We start from the raw sequence: 17,289 nt of genomic DNA, 5'->3' as shown, positions 1-17,289 counted from the left end.
GTATAGAATATTCAAGCACTACAATGATGACTAGCGACGTTATTTTAAAAGAAGGAAACACATCAGTAAAAAAAATTGTGAGATCAAAGCTAAGCGGAAAAGCCTCTACTAATTATTAATTATCGAATTCAAAAAGTCACCGAAAAGAAATGAAGTTTGCAACTGAACTGAAGACTAAGGTTACGTTCGGCTCCAGTTTAACGCATTAAGGCACGTCAAGTTGCTGTGCGTTTTGTTACCGCAAAAAGTGATAAATCGTTTTTTTTCTCTTTTTCACGTTTCTTTATTAAATGTACCTTATAATGCAAAAAGTGTTCGGCAATGAAGTTGATTGAATTTGATCAACTTCATTGCTGAACTTGATCCATCACCAATCTTCTTGACCGTAATCCTAAAATCATGTCAGACAACAATGATAATTCTTCCGATGAAGACCAATGGTCTTCATCCTCATCCTCATCTTCAGCTTCATCATCTGACAGTGATGATGAAGTCCTCGCCTTACTCACTGGTGCTGCTCAAGACCGAATCGAGCTAGCAAACCGTCCAAAGGTTCCCTGCCGAACTTCAGCGCTTACTGGGGCTATGTATGCAAGAGAGGTCTATGAAGGAAGCCCAGTCCGCTTCCGAGAAGTGTGTAGAATGACCAAGGTGGCCTTTAAAGGCCTGATGAGACATCTTGAACCATATCTCGAAGATTCAATCCACCTCAGTTGCACCGAACAGGTTATGATATTCTTATTCCTTGTTGGACACGCTGGCACCAATCGTCTTGCCGGAGAACGATTCCAACATTCAGGCGATACTATCTCAAGGTATTACAACAAAGTATTGTTGTCTCTCAAGGATCTAGAGGATCGATTGATCAAACAACCACACCCAGGAGCTCCCGTTCCAGAGGCAATCAGCGGATCTCGAGTGACCTTTCCGTGGTTTCGAGGCTGTGTTGGAGCCATCGATGGAACTCACATCCAAGCAATCCTTCCTGAGGCTGAACAGGCGCCTTACCGTAACCATAAAGGCACCTTCAGCCAAAATGTTCTTGCTGGCTGCGATTTCGAAGGCAATTTTACATTCATCCTTGCAGGATTTGAAGGACGAGCCCACGATAGCCGTGTCCTTGAGGTAGCACGAAGGGATGGCCGCTTCCTTGTTCCACCCGGTAAGTTCACTATCACGCAAAATTGATCATTAGAAGCTTTCTAATGATCAATTCCACACATAGGCCGATACTATCTTGCTGATGCCGGATTCACCAACCAAGATGGGTTCTTGGCCCCATATCGAGCCACCCGCTATCATCTCAAGCAGTGGGGTATTGGTGGACGCCGTCCTCGAGACTACAAAGAGCTCTTCAACCTACGGCATTTGGGTTTGCGTAATGTAATCAAAAGGCTATTTGGAGTATGGAAGATTCGATTTAATACACTTGTACATATGAGAAGATTCCCTATCGAAAGACAGGGTGCACTGGTTGTTGCTCTAGCTGTACTTCACAATATCATTCGACAAAGTGGCGAGGATATCTTCTTCGATGAGTATGATCAACAAGAAAGGGCAAGACAACTTACTTGGGATGAAGCTCAAGTAGTTGCTTACCGTGCACCGACAGCTGAGGAGCGGGCTAATGCTACTGAAGACCGTGATATCTTAGCTCGGGAAATGTGGGATGATTATCAATTACATCCACATCGCATTTAGGCAAACTCAAGTTCATTGGGCACTGAAAAACATATTTATTTCAAACTCGGACAAGGAATAAGAGATCATAACTTTAAGAATGTACAATAGTTTTAACAATGTAGAATAGCAGTTAATAACAATAGCAGTTCAAACACAGTAGTAGTTAAAACACAATAGCATTTAAGAAAAATTGTATTTTGTAATGAAAACCTTTTGTAAAGATAAATTTGTAATGATAAATTCGATTTTGATAGATCTCATTGATTTTGACCTTTCTTCTTCTCTTCATCAATTGTCTCTTGCAAGTATGTAAAACAAAGATCGTCTTCTAATTCTAAAAATAATTCGGCATTCTCTTCGTTTCTTAAGATCTTTGCTGCAGCCATACGATCGGAGACAGCTGGGAATTTCTCTTGACTGTGCTCTTTGAAGCGAGCCATAGCCTGAGGTTGATATCGTTGAGGAGGTGGAGGGTGGAGAGCTTCTCTCTTGATTCGAGCTGCGTCAACAAGCGCATCAGCTCGAGCGTCAGCTCGAGCATCCTTTTGATTTTCTTTTTCGAACAGTGCTTGAGCCTTGAGGGCTGAATTCTTGGTAACTTGCTTGAGTGAGTTTGCAAGGTTGACTGGTGGCTTATAAGACCCACTCGGCTTGGAAGAGGATGAGTTGGTGGGTTTGGGGATGGTAGCAGCCAAAGTGAATGGCTTCTTCGGATCTGCAGGGACTGTCTTTTCTCGAGCTGATGACTTCAACAGGATTGGAGGATCGGTAGGTCTACGTGCTAGTGGTGGTGGTGGTGGTGGGAGTGCATCGTCTGCATTGGAAGAGTTGCCTTTAATGGGATAGAAACAAGATAGTTGAACAAAAGATTGGGATTTTAATGATTAGAATGAAAGAAATACATGTACCTGCCAGCTCGATTACTTTTTTTTTCCTTTATCCCCTTTTTCAACTACTTTATTTTCTTCTTTCTCACCTTTCTCGATAGGCTCTTCTACGTCAGAGTTGTCGAGTGCCTCCTCTGAGGCTGTAAGGGAATATTTGCGTTTTCGCTTCTGGGTACTGGTGCCCGTTCGATTAGCACCAGCAACCGGAGTTGAACCAAGAAGGAAATTCATGGCTGTGAAGTAAGGAAATCCATGGTCCTTGAAGATCTGTGATCCTTTATGTCCCTGTGACATATTCAAATGTAAGTGAGAATGAATCAGAGCATAGAGGTAAGTTGAATGACCTATGTGGATCCAACCAATCCAGAAGTCTTCATCTCCTATAACATTCTGTTTTTCTTCACTCCAGCCTAATCCCGAACCTTCCTTAAGATCACGCATGAGACCGTAGTGTCGCTTGAGCTGTATGGAAGGATGAACATCAATCAGATGATGTACAGTGACGAGTCACTATGAAAAGTCAAATAGAAAGAATGAAGTGAAAGTGCTTACTGTACCGTAGTGATTCTTTGCTTGTGCGACGTCACGGTCAATTTCATGTGTATCGTTCAACTCTTTGACAGCTTTTCCCCAAACCGTTGGCGGAAAGTTGTTGTCGGATCTATCATTGTCGTGACTCAAGTCTAGGAGTGAGTCGAGCAAGGTGCGTGTTTGAGCTTCGGTCCATTTGGCTTGGGGCTTGGGAGCTTGTGAGCTTGACTTTGGTGGTTGACCCATTGATCTCGAGTGATCAATTGATCTCGAGTGATTGATTGAATAGTTTGGAATTCGAATTCGAAAGGTGAGTGGTGGAAAGTGGTGAAAGGGTGAAGTTGTATGAAGGTTGAGATTTGGAAAAAAAAGGACAAGTACAATTTTACCTAAGGGAGGACCGATGAACGATGCGAAGTACAAAGGGCGGGGCCAGTTTTCAGCTGGATCAAAAGGGGATAATGTTAGTTGTAGGTCACTTGTTATTTACTGATGGGAATGTCATCGGATAACAGGTATGTGTAACAAAAATGTGTAATGACGGACCGGGTTGTTGATTTGTTATATTACCTTCCAGGTGATTGACGTCATTACCTGTTGACCAGTTTCCATTTTTACTTTACCACATTTTCACTTCCACTTATCGAAAATCAATTTCTCTATATAAGTTCTTTATCTTTAAAAGTCTATTATTTTTTAAAAATAGAGTTTCCATTTTTACTTTACCACATTTTCACTTCCACTTATCGAAAATCAATTTCTCTATATAAGTTCTTTATCTTTAAAAGTCTATTATTTTTTAAAGTGTTAAAGGTAAAAAGGGTATGTCCGGTGATGCCAGCAACTATGACGAAGCTGCGAGAATTGCGTCTAGGTTGGCCGATATTGAGAAATCATATCAGGAAGCCGGTGGTTCAACAGTCATATCCATGGCGGAAATCAGAAGCCAGTTCGCACAAGTCATACCGTTCCATTATAAGAACTGGTATTGACACTGGTCCAGTTTTGCGATCAAGCTTGTCAGACTTGATAAAGAATCCGGGAGACCGTTATTTAAAAACCTTCTTCCCATTCCGACATCTGTTCCTCGATCAAACAAGGACAAAGTTTTCATCTTTAATCCTAGTGAAAATCCGATCTATCCTCCGGACTTGTCTAGACCTGTTACTCCAGCGCAGGGACAGCAAACTCGTGCATCAACCCAGTCTGATATCAATATCCCAAGAGTCCTTACGAGTGATGAGAAGATTGCTTTGCTTACCAAACAAAATGTTGAAACTCAAAATCAACTCAGTTCTCTATTATCTTTGCACGAATCTAATGATAAAGGGAAGAGGAAGAAGCATCATAAACATAAAGATACATCTTCCGATTCTTCTTCAGATTCATCAACAAAATCTGAGAAGAATGCTAAGAAATACGCATTTATTTCTAAGAAAAAAGAGGTCGACACTCCTACTGGGAATTTCACTCCGGGAGCGTTGTTATTTGCGGCAGATGTCAAAGGATACGATTCTAGTATTTCTCAAGCAGTTAAATATTTTAATAACTCAGCAAAACCTCCCGACTTTCCCGACGTTCTTTCGAAAGAGTTGTTATTGGGAAAATTTATCGATGTTAGGAGGATTAAAGGAGAGCTTCTTAATCCAAAGAAAGGCGATACTTCTTATGCTGCGTCAGGTAAAGAAAAAGGACTCGAGATTTCAAAGAACATTACTCAAGAAATCATTGATCTCGCGGAATGGTTGTATTACTTCGGTATCCTTAAGAAAGCAATCAAGGCAGCTTTTCCCGATTGTGAATCTTTCATTTCTGAATATGGTAAATACATTAAATCGCAATTTTGGTCAGCAGGTGTTATGGCAAATTGGAGGAATATTGCGGGTTACAATGCCGCGTTTAGATCTCAGGTGGCAAATCGGAAATATATTTGTTTTTCCGATTGGGATCATAAAGATTGTGAGGTGCTCAAAACTCAATTTTTCGGGAGTGCATACAATCAGCATAGTTTTGGTATTGTTGCTCCTTTCAATCCTGTTGCTTCCAGTTAGTATTTCGCTATTTCTTTGGGAAAGTTTGAATAATTTCTTCTAACGTAATAAATTAGCTTCCTCGTCGCGTCCGTTTAATCAAAATGTTTCAAGGCAACGATCAGGTTTTACTCAACAAAACCCAGCACAAAACTCAGCGTTGAAACCGTTTGATCAAGATAAATATCATTCATGGTTTAAGCATCATGGGAAGTTTCCTATTGAGGATGCTTCTAAGATTCCCAATCCCAAGGATCAATTCTGTTTTAGTTGGAATAAAACAGGAGTATGCGCAGTTGGGCCTACATGCAAGCGGCTTGAGCTTTGTGTATGTTTTCTTATCATTTTCTCTGTTATAAAAATCTGTGAGTGGATTGGAGTTTGATGATTTACTAATATATGGAGTTGTTATAGAACGTCAGGGGATGTCGTGCAAAGCATCCAGGATACGCTCACACCTGAAGAATACTCGTCTGAACGTTACTTACGAGGATACCAGTGGGACGCCTACAACCCGACAGGTTTCTCGGCAGCTATCGAATCGAGTTTGACTGCGGTTCCGTTTCCTGATCCTCCGTCATTGGATGTTGATGAGGACGCAGCATTCATATTAAAACAATACGACCATCTGTTTAAAATTCAAACGCCTTATAAAATCGACAAAATTGAAGAACTTTTAAAAACTCACCCTAACCAACCTTTTGTGCGTTCAGTTATAAAAGGTTTAAGAGAGGGTTTCTGGCCTTCGTCTTCTCTTCCTTCCTCAGAAATATCCGACATTCCGAATCACCAAACGTGTTTTGATAATCAACAATTATTAGAAGAACAATGTGAAGAGGAAATCAGCAAAGGCCGTTATTCTGAAGAATTCACCACGCTCTTACCTGGCATGAAAGTCATTCCACTTTTAATGACATCAAAGAAAGATTTGAAAAAGATGCGGGTATGTTCAAACATGAGTTTTGGCAACCCTTCTCCTAATGACCTGGTTGATAAAAATAAAATCCGAGTTTCTTATGATTCGCTAAAGACGTTTGCTCCATATTTGATGGAATTGAAGAGAAAGAAGGGAAAGGTGATAGTGTTCAAATCAGATGTGGAGGGAGCTTTCAGGACTCTTGCAGCTCATCCTCAGTACCAAATTCGACAAATCCTTAGAATAACGAGAAATGGGAAGGCAAGGGTTGATCACAATCTTACGTTTGGTTCTTCAGCTTCTCCCCACATTTGGTGTGGTTTCTTTTTGTTGATTCTGTGGATATTGCAGGAGATCTTTCATATCAAGTATTTAAATAGTATGATGGATGACATTTGGTCGGTAGCAGATGCAACTGATTGGGTAGTTTTTAAGGAGCATCGTATTCCAGGTCCTCAAGCAAAATTATTAATGGTATTTGACATATTAGGTGTTCCTTGGGTTTGGAAGAAGCAGGTTCACGGCGTCGCATTGGAAGTCATTGGACACGTGGTCGATTCCGAGAAAATGAGTATCTATCTGGAACCTGATAAGAAAACGTTGATGATCGAAGCAATGAAAAAATTTGTTTTAGTTCCAAAACATTCTCTTCGAGATTGGCAATCGATGCAAGGATGGATCAATTGGGGTTTCAACTCGATGCCTTTGGGTCGTTTTGCTTTGCAGAGTTTGTACGAGAAAACAGCTGGAAAAATCGAACGGTTTTCTAACATTCATCTCAACAAGGAAAATCAGGACGACATCAGATGGTTAATTCAATATTTTGAAGGTAGCAACGGTGTCTTAATTTTGAAATCGGCAAAGTGGTCTTCATTTCAGGCCGACTCGTCTTACTTTACTGACGCGTGTCAATTTGGGATTGGCGTATGGGAACCGGCGTTGAAACTAGCATTTCATTTACCCCTTCCTCCCCCTCTTCGTAATATCTTCTGGGCCGAGCTTTTAGCCGTTATAACAGCCATTGATTTGGGCATTGATGCTTGTTCAAAGAGAATATATGTGCATACTGACAATAAACTGGTTTTTCATTTATTCAATTCTCATCGCCCTAATCAACTTGTCCGTCCATTGTTTCAACACATAATAAAACGGTTGGTCGCGTCTCAAGCAGAAGTCAAGGTAGCTCATATCCCTGGATTACAGAATTCATGTGCAGACTTGCTTTCGAGGAATCATACGATTCAAGCTAAGCATCAATATAATCCGGTATCTATAAATCTCCTCAACATTGACCAATCTTTATTATCTGGTGGTACTGAAGTCAACCTTGATCACTTCAAAGAATCTAATCTCCACTGGCATCATCAATCATGAACAAGGACTCAGATATTACAACTGTAGATCAAATCAAAGCTTTATCTGAATTAAATCGCCGTTCTACGGTGGACATCTCAACTATTATGAAATATGAATCTGGGTTTAGAAGTTTCTTTCGTTTCTGTACCCAGTTTGGTTATCTTTTTATTCCCGATGCTGAAACTTTGTCTGATTACATTTCTTACACGAGCATCAAAATTTCTCCTAGATCCGTTCGAGTTTATCTAGTGGGGATTTCTTTTACATTTAATCTAAAATATCCCAATGTTGTTTGCGATTCAAGAGTCAAGGAGGTTAGAGCATTTATGAAGTCGTGCATCAAGAGATATTCTAAACCGGTAGTTCGGAAGAGCCCGCTCACCCTTCATCTTTTACATTTCGCTGTTTCTAAAACTGGTGCTTCTCATGATGATCGTTTATTTTTGGCTATTTTGTGTGTGGGGTTTGGTGGTTTACATCGTCTCGGCGAACTCACGATTCCGGACTCTTCAAAACTTTTCGATTCCAGAAAGATTATTTTGCGAAGTTCCTTCAGGTTATCTCACTGTCATAAATTTATTCAATACCATTTACCTTATTCTAAAGATGACACAAGCTTTAATGGTGTTCCGGTAATAATTCAACGTTTTGAAAATTCTTCGGCCTGTCCTGTGAAGATTATGTTATCCTACCTTGATTCCAGAGATTTTTGTTTTCTATCCTGTCGTGAACTATTTATTACTTCAAGAGGTGTTCCTCCTTCTCGTTTGTGGTTTTTATCAAGATTTCACAAGCTATTCGACAAGCAATTTTCAGGCCATTCCCTGCGTTCAGGTGGGGCAACAACTTTGGCTCAGTCGGGTGCTTCAATGGACTATATTCAGTCTGCTGGGCGTTGGAGTTCAGAAGCTTTTCGAATCTATGTCCGAGGACATGTTGCGTTACGGCTTCCGGAATCAAAAAACCACGTGATCGGAAGTTCATTTCATGTTGGAGCTTCGGTTTCTTTTTCTTAATAAAGTAAGATACCTTTTGAGTTGCGTTCCTTTTCTTTATTGTTATAAAGAGAAGGTAGTTCCGTGTGTATCTGGATGTCAATTCTTTTTTGGTTTTACTTATTTTGGAAACTCGAAGCTGACTCATTTTGCTCTGTTTTGACCAATCTTTAAATAATATCTTCTCTCCGTCCTTACTTCACCACTCTTAGATCTACGCTCTTTTAATAGGCGGGTCGGAGAGGGTGTTGTTTGTATTTTGGTTTGACGGTATTATATCCCTTCGGGGAAAAGTTGGCACAGACTTTATTGAGTTATGCTCTTTCGTGATTTTCGTAAGTGCCAGGAGATGACATTTCACCTTTTTAACGAAATAATCGACTGTAGAGTCGATTATTTTTAAATCACGTTTTGGTACATTTTCGGCAGTTTAAGCCAATTAAAATTCTGCATTAAAACTCTGCCGAACAGCATTTTTTTAATGTGCATTAAATTAAGATTTTAATGTACATTATCGGTTTAAGGTACATTAAAATGCACCAGCCGAACGTAACCTAAGAATAACAAGATTTCAATCATTCTTACACCAAGTCTCACTGATGCTTTCGCATCTTTTACTATTCACAAAACCCAAACCCTTTCATTCCATATCATATGTGACCTCATGCTCTGCTTTCCCCAATTACCTAAATTCAACCCAGCCTCATGATCACTTTTTTTTCCCAGCATCACCGTACCTCCTATTTTTGGACCCCTAGAGTCTGTATTCAAACATATGATGTTGTATGACTAGTCATAATTTTGTACATTTTTGCATTAATCTTCACATGAGTTCACTGGTGCTAAAAATGTGGTATACGCAGACTCTCGCAGAACGGACTATGACCGGAACCGAGGGTACTGCCACCTTGTGACCAGAACACACCCACCATTTTTTTTCCTCAAGCCTTGATCGTTCGCATAAACTGAGGTCAAAGTTCTTGCACATGGCAACCAAACCCAAAGCTTAAAAACAAAAAAATACACCATTGAGTTCTTCTTAAAGTTACACATAAACAGACGCCTCATTTTTGACTTTCCACATACTGATTTATACATACAACGCATTTGTTGCTGACTCTATGTGATTTTGGAAGAAGTACGAGTCAAAGAGAATTGCAGGATTGGATACAAGGAGAGAAGAGAAGAGAGCATACATGGACAACCTTTACCTTCCCATCATTTGATCTATGAGCAAAAGAAAGAAATCACACGTTGTATCTTTACTAGAGAACACAACTTTATCAAATACATAACAATCATGACTTCTTCATCGGTGTCAAAAAAGGTTATCAATAAAAAAATAAAGAGGAAATGGGTGTGAAATTTTATCGTATATATCAGCTTCATTGCCAACATAATTAAAAACAAAAATTCAATGACTTGAGCAAAGAAGACGGGAATTAAAGAGACTTGAGAAAACTTCAATCAAACTTCTCCGATCTTACTATGTATTTTTTTTCCATCGCCGTCTCGGAGAATAAATGGACAATTGCTCCGCACATGTCCGTTCTTCATTTGTACGTTGATATCGATTTTCAAATGCTTTGATAAAGAGAGACAGAGAGAGAGAGGGAGAGGGAGATAAGATAATCTTGACTTGTATCATGACACTTTTCTCGGAATAAACCCGCAATCAAAACAAATCCGACGGACGAGAAGTGGTTAAAGTCAAGTGGTTTTGTGTCTATTGAATCCAAGCTTTTAATCAAGTGATTACAGAAAGGGTGGTAAAGTTGAATGATTGTAGGTGGGGGTGTGTGAGGCTAAATCAAAACTTCAATTGATTTTCCCGTTGATCGGCGTTTAGACTTCCATTTGAGTCTTAACGTGTGGTCTTTTTTCAAGGAGAGCGCTGGATGCCGTGCTCTTGAGTGTTGAATCCCTTGATACGCTTGCTTGGATACAGAGATGTGATGGTTTAGTTCTTCCGCTTGATGTGCCTAGGACGCGTTTGTGGATTTTTTCAAGCCTTGAAACGTTAATTTGATGTTTGTTGATTTTTGTGGCACAAGCTGGGACGAAGATACCATACAGAATAAGGTACAACTCTTTAAAGTTTCTCTGTTGTATCATATAATCATCTCAGCAAGAGACCACCGAATATTAAAAGAGAGAGAGAGAGAGAGAAGAAGGTTTGAGAGTCCCAAATATTTAATTTTACAAATGCTGAGACTTTGCGCGGTCGGTCAGAAGAGAATCAAAAAAGTTCAAAAAAACACATTTGAGACCGGGATTTGAAATTTGACCTGATCGGATGACGGAGAGCTTAGGAACACGTCATGACAGTTTTGACGAGCCGTGAGGTTGAGCTTGGTGAGCTATTTTTTCCCCTCCTGTCTTCCTGATTGATACGATTACGAATGAGTGGTGAGAACGTGAGTGCATCCAAACGAAGCATCCCATATGAGTGCGTTTTGGAATAGCTCTTGGTGAAGAGCTAGAAGCTACTGCTATTTTCACTAGGTGCATCTTTACAGGTGGCGGTCTGATGCATCTCTCACACCAGGGGGGGATTCAAGACTGACAGTTGAGATTGATCAATCATCATCAACTCCTCGTCAAACCGCTTCACTCAGAATTTAAGACACACAGTCAGTCAAATGGGATGGTGCGGTAAGGTAAAGAAGGTATCATCAGAGGCCATTAAATTCATTTGACAAAGAAGAAGAAAAAAAATTGACGATTTGAACTTTATAAACGAATTTGTTTGGATATCATTTGTTTTTCGATACTATCATCTTAATAATTCTCATAATACTTTTCATCATCCTCATCATAAAAATTTACAAAAAAAAAAATCAACATCACCATCACTTACAGACTACATCACCTTTGACTTGGGATCAGCCAAGCACTCATCCAATCAAATCTTCCTCAACTTGAAGCTCAGCCTGAAGCTTAAAGTTCTTAATCTACTTTCTTACACTCACCATCCTTGAACTTGAAGCTGAGAATTTGACATCGCTCACTCAATTTCACTCATTCATTGTTGGGTAAGTTTGTAAACCCTTTCAAGTCAATTCATCTCACTCAGTACTACTCTATTATTTATCAGGCTTAAATATTTCAATCTGATGGTCTGTGACTTGAGACTGACTTGCTCTTCTTCAAACCACTCACTTTCTCTTCATCACCCTCTCTATCCTCAACCCATCTCGATAATTTGACGTTCTCTACTCGCTCACACACTCATCAGCTGGTCTGCAGTAGATTCTCGTCTAACTCATTCCTTTCATTTCTTGCTCATCTCCTCATCAATCCATCCATCAAAACCAACCTACCATCATCAACACACTCTCGACTTACCTCTAATTCAAATCGTCTCCTTCTCTTTCGCTTTCCGCCTCAATTCTAAGCAGGCAGCGCCTTTGAATCATTCGATCATTAATCCTCCGAATTCTACTCGATTAATCAATTTCAGACTCATTTCAACTTGATCTTTTGGCTTGTAAGTTTGTCTTTCTTTGATGTCCCACTCAACCTATTCATACTGCAACTCTTCAATCTTCACAACCTCTCACCTTCAATCAACATCATTCCACGATTATATACTTGATGATCCTTCTACACTTGGTTTTTCAACTACCCATACTGCCAGACACGCGCGCCAACAGACAAGTTGAGGAGTTCTACAGTCCACCGAGCAATGCTATACAAGAAACCATACTTCGCTTGCTGTCATTTCTACTTAATCAGAAAACCTGTATACTCTCTTTCACCTGCCTTCCTGCGACTCTATATTAATTCCCTATAGCTACACATTAGAGCCACCCTCCACTTCTTAAACCTACTTTGATTAACACCTAAACACCTAGCTACCTAGCTAAAATTATTCTTTTCACTATTCCTTAATTTCTCCATCTCGCGCTACACCCGCATCTCCTAGGCTTTACCTATCTCACCTCACTCTTCCTTGTCTTTCGTCCTCCTCCTTTTCCTCTTTCTCCTTACCTCCGACCTTTTCTCATCTTGACCTTCCTGACTCGATTGTGGTCTTCTGGGTTTAACTCCTCATTCGTTTTCTCATCATATACTCTTCATCTCTCAAGCTTTGAGATATCTTCTTTAACTAACTTCTTCACCTCGTCTTACCTTTCTCATCTCATCTTAGAGACTCTCAAAGAATATAACATTCTTTGTTTACCTATCACTCTCTTTTCCTCTGTTGGTTCTCAGGACATGCTCTTTTCTATCCTTTACCTTTTGATCTCTTTGATCACGCTGATTGACTGCTTTTTCTCGTTCTTTCGATCACCTAGTTGTTCATCTAATCACCTTTCGACATGCCTCCTCGTCGCGTTGTCGTCTCTCGTCACGGTCAATCTCGATCAGTCTCTTTGGCAGACGAAAACGCTCCGACATCTCTGGTCGGACCTCAACGTAGCAAGAATGCAGCCGGTGGACTCGGTCTAGCTGGAGCAGCTCATAAGGGCCGCGTACCTTCTAAATCTTCAGCCCCACCTGGCGTCATCCCTGCCACCAGAAAAGTTCTAGGCGATGTCAGTAATGCTGTGGCTACCACCCAGTCAAAGGTCAGTCCTCATTTGTTTTCCTATCTTTCTTTTACATTCTGTTTGTCTTTACCGCCTCACTGACTGACTTGTTACTCGCGTCTTTTAGGATGTCAAGCCTCCTGCGAAGATTGCACGAGTGCGCAAAGTGGCAAGCTCAGCCTCGCTCGAACAGCCCGCGGCTTCTACCGGTCTATCTTCCGCACTTGGCAAAGGTCTCACTGTCGCATCTACCCATGCTGCCACCGTTGGTGGACAGGCTGGAAAACGTCTAGTGGCTGGGCTTCGCTCGAGATCGGCAATTGGACAGAGTGTCCTCGAGCCAGCACAGAAGCGGAAATCGATCACGAAGAGTCTTAGTGTCGGTGGTGCCGGTCAAGCACCTTGGGCGTCTGGATTTGTGAAGGAAGAAGACAAGGAAGTCATGATGGACGAATTTGAGACACTGATTAATGATGATGACATGCCTGGCTCCCACATCAAAGTGGAAGAGGAAGAAGAAATGATGATCGATCCGGTTGGTATCAAGGTGGAAGATGATGCAAAGGTGACCTTACCAGATTCGGTCTTTGCGGCGGCTGAGGCAGAAAACTTGGCTAATACGTCTGAGAAGGATTTGGAAGAAGATGAAGCGTTTGAGGATTCAGTTCACCAGGCGATGGACTCGGATGAGAATGAGCTGAGCTTATGTCGCAACAATGTTGACGATAATTTACGAGGATCTCAAGATCTTACCAATTGGTTGTTGCTTGGTTCTGATGAAGAAGTCGAGTGTAGAGCAGTGATTGAGGCGATCAAACGTGATTTCCAAGAAGAGCTGGACTACTGGGATACGACGATGGTGGCTGAATATAGTGAAGATATTTTTAAGTATATGGAAGAGCTTGAGGTTCGCATTCTCATCTTGATTTTTATTCTCAAGCTTCTTCTGATGTGTTTGCGTTTCTATCGTCTTCACAGGAGTCTACCCTCCCCAACCCACGATACATGGATTCGCAGACTGAGATTGAATGGGACATGCGGACAACTTTGATTGATTGGCTACTTCAAGTTCACATGCGTTATCACATGATGCCCGAGACCCTTTGGATTGCTGTCAATATCATTGATCGATTCTTATCAAAACGAGTTGTCAGCTTGGTTAAATTCCAGTTGGTCGGTGTTACCGCCATGTTTGTGGCTGCCAAGTACGAGGAGATCATGGCACCGAGTGTGGAAGAGTTTGTATACATGACTGAGAATGGTTATACTCGAGAAGAGATTCTCAAAGGAGAAAAGATTCTTTTGACTGTAAGACTGATGCTTTTATATCACGTGCAATATTTTGCATTTACCTGATCACCTTATATCTATAGACGCTCGATTTCAAGATTTCGCCTTACTGTTCGCCTTATTCATGGTTACGTCGGATCAGTAAAGCTGATGATTACGATATCCAAACCCGGACATTATCCAAATTCTTGATGGAATTGACATTGCTCGATCATCGCTTTCTTCGGGCAAAATCCAGTATGATCGCAGCCATTGGAATGTACACCGCCCGCAAGATGCTTGGAGGTAACTGGGTAAGATAGATTTCGAACACCCTCATGGTGGATCAATCATTGGACTAACTTGGCTATCTTTGACATGATGGTTACCAGAGTGATGCTTTCATCTTCTACTCCGGCTACACCGAGGCTCAGTTGATTACGCCAATGTCATTCTTGCTAGAGTTCTTGTCAACGGATGGATTTGAAGAGCGATTTGTTTACAAGAAATATGCCAACCGCAGGTTTTTGAAAGCTAGTATTTTCGCCCGGAGTCAAGCCCTGAAGAAGGCGCGAGAAGAATCATCCAGTGTAGAGGCTTGAAGGCGAGACGAAGTGTTTTAGTTGTATTGTAAATCACCCTTCTGTATTCTCAAGATACGAACCGATCTTCATTTTGCTTCAACTTCGTCTTCTCAGCTCATCTATCTGGATGATTATGCTTGTGATTGTGGCTTTCAGGTCTCAGTTCTCAATCCCTCGACTCTACGTGGTTCGCGAACATGATGGACTCTCATACCGACTTTCTCGATTGTTGGTGGTGATCTCAGATGTTTTGCGAAAATCAACTCTATGCTACCTGTTTGGTCTTAACTTTTTCCATGTTACAACCTCATTGCTTCAATTCATTCCTTCTGCTCTCGTTGTGCGCTGCCATGTCATCTTCAGCTTTTTCTTATGTTGTTATCATCTCTCATCATACTTCCTTTTCCACTTAATGTTTCTTGCGCTTTACATCATGCACCATCAATTTCTGCCCATCCGGCTTTTCTAGACTTGATAAAGTGGGGGGAGATCACTGATCCTGTGTGGGATTCGATGGTGTGGCTATTTAATAGGAGAAGGGTGAAATTTTGTTCTTCTAACGATTTACTTCTGGTTGGTTTGAATAATGTGAGCGATTTCTTTTCAGCCGAGTTTGGTTTATTACATCACTAAAGTCTGACTTGATTTCACTTCCGCAGTCACTCTTCTCTTTCGGTCGTGCGCAAGTCAAATTTTCGAACGATCGGACTTGGTCACCCTTTTGCTGATTTCATGCACTCCCTCTACCACATCAAGCCTTTCACTTTCCTTTATCTTGCATACCTTATCACTCTCTTCAAATTTTTTCCCTCTTATTTATTTCTTCCACATAATTATCCTCGTCGCTTCTTTTTTTATGCCTACCAACTCTCCAATCTGCCACTCCACCAGAAAAAAAGTCTGTAGCCCTCCCCCTACCAACTTTCTGTCCGTCACTCACAGATTTTATTCAAAGAGTTCCTTCTTAGTTTGCTCTCTTGTTTTTCTACATGTGATGTGCTTAAATCTGTTCTCTCCTTAGGGTAACTAATCCAATCCGCCCCTCCAAAAAAACTCCTTTGTTTTTTCTCATTTCCTTTCCTCTCTGTACTTGTCTGATATCATTTTCTTTCGTGTGATGTTACATCCATACAAAGAGAATATATACTTTCTGGTGTTCTGTTTCTGTTTAATACTTTTGTTTCATCTGTTTTTTTGTTGATAAGATCTGTTAAATTTTTGAAAAAAGGAAGACTCTTTCTTATTTCTTTTAAACTTTTTTTTCCTTCTTTTTTTTGATTTCTCATTCACTTGAAAGAGAAGAAGAGCAAGAACGTGACAAAAGACAAGAAAAAAGTTGACAAAAAAAACGAGGTTTCTGAATAATGGGTCCATGTTCTTTTTTTTCTTTTTGATGTTTTGTATAGATGTTCATTTGATTTATTTTGTGGAGGGTTTTTCTTTTTTCTTTATTAAATATCATTATCCCTTTTATCTGTTGTTTCTCTTCTTTACTTTTCGTTTGTGAATGTTTTCATTCTTTTCTTTGGAAATATTATATATACTAGAGAATATGCCGGCACGCCTGCAAGAGGAAAACTCTTTTACGACTGTATCTAACTGTGACTAAATTATACACCCAAATTTCACGCGCCTTTGAATACGGAGTAGTTTTTTAAGGTTAACTGGGCAGGGCCCAGGAAGGCACCTAGAGAGGTGTGTGACAAAAGCTGTTTTTCAGTTTTTGGTCTCTGCACAACACACAGTCACACCACTCCTTGCCTCAAGGTCCAGAGTACTTCAAAAGATGTACATGTACTAGGGCTATCAAACCAGCCTACTGCAAGGCTCCCGACTTCTCTCACCGCAAACTCATTTGTACCCCCAAGGCCTGATTCCAAGGTTTGATTTTAAGGCTGTTTTTGACTGATACATCCAATTATCTTAGGAAGTATAAGTGCTGTAAGGTTGAAAGCTAGCTTAGATTAAATCTTTTGATCTCATGCACATTTTACACTACTGTAGGTAATGTAAATGTGTTATTTTATCATGAATTTTTATGAGTCTCAAATTTATGTATGTAAAATTACACTTATCAATCAGAAAGATTCAAAACAATTATAGATCAAAGGAAATTACAGCTATTCAAGAAAAATTGTGTCCTATTGGCACAATTTTTTACATTCCTGCCCCCCAGTGCCACACTAAAATACAGGTGATGTGCAGTACAGCAGACCTGTAACAGGCTGTGGCTTACTTGGTCTGGCTAGATCTGAAGATACCATGTACTGCCCATGTTGTAGGTTTGTTTGTGAGTGTTTGAAATACAATTGTTCAAGTACCCATAACTACACCCATATCCACCTCCATATCACCTGAACATCACAAATCAAGATCTCAACACCTGACCCAACCAGCACTACACCCACCACTATATCAACTGAACAGCACATGTCAAGCTCTTGTTGCCTGACCAAACATTGGAATGCTGGTTGGCCTTTCCATCTTCAGTCACCTCACATTC

The 17,289-nt window shown here is 40.5% G+C and overlaps 1 protein-coding gene across 1 annotated transcript; it reads left to right on the top strand.

The window, feature by feature from the left end:
* Positions 1 to 13,771: 13,771 nt before the first annotated feature.
* Positions 13,772 to 16,346, top strand: MELLADRAFT_43088 (uncharacterized protein; the record flags this gene model as incomplete). The annotated part of the gene is made up of 5 exons (XM_007409076.1): positions 13,772 to 13,840; positions 13,912 to 14,241; positions 14,307 to 14,516; positions 14,595 to 15,374; positions 15,446 to 16,346. The coding sequence occupies 4 exons, from the start codon at positions 13,790 to 13,792 to the stop codon at positions 14,802 to 14,804; spliced, it is 801 nt and encodes a 266-aa protein (XP_007409138.1).
* Between the last annotated feature and the right edge of the window lie 943 nt (positions 16,347 to 17,289).

The sequence above is a fragment of the Melampsora larici-populina genome (genome assembly GCF_000204055.1).
Source record: "Melampsora larici-populina 98AG31 unplaced genomic scaffold MELLAscaffold_14, whole genome shotgun sequence".
Lineage (NCBI taxonomy): Eukaryota > Fungi > Basidiomycota > Pucciniomycetes > Pucciniales > Melampsoraceae > Melampsora > Melampsora laricis-populina.
Note: the sequence above shows the minus strand (reverse complement) of the source record. Positions and strands in the feature narration are given on the sequence as shown.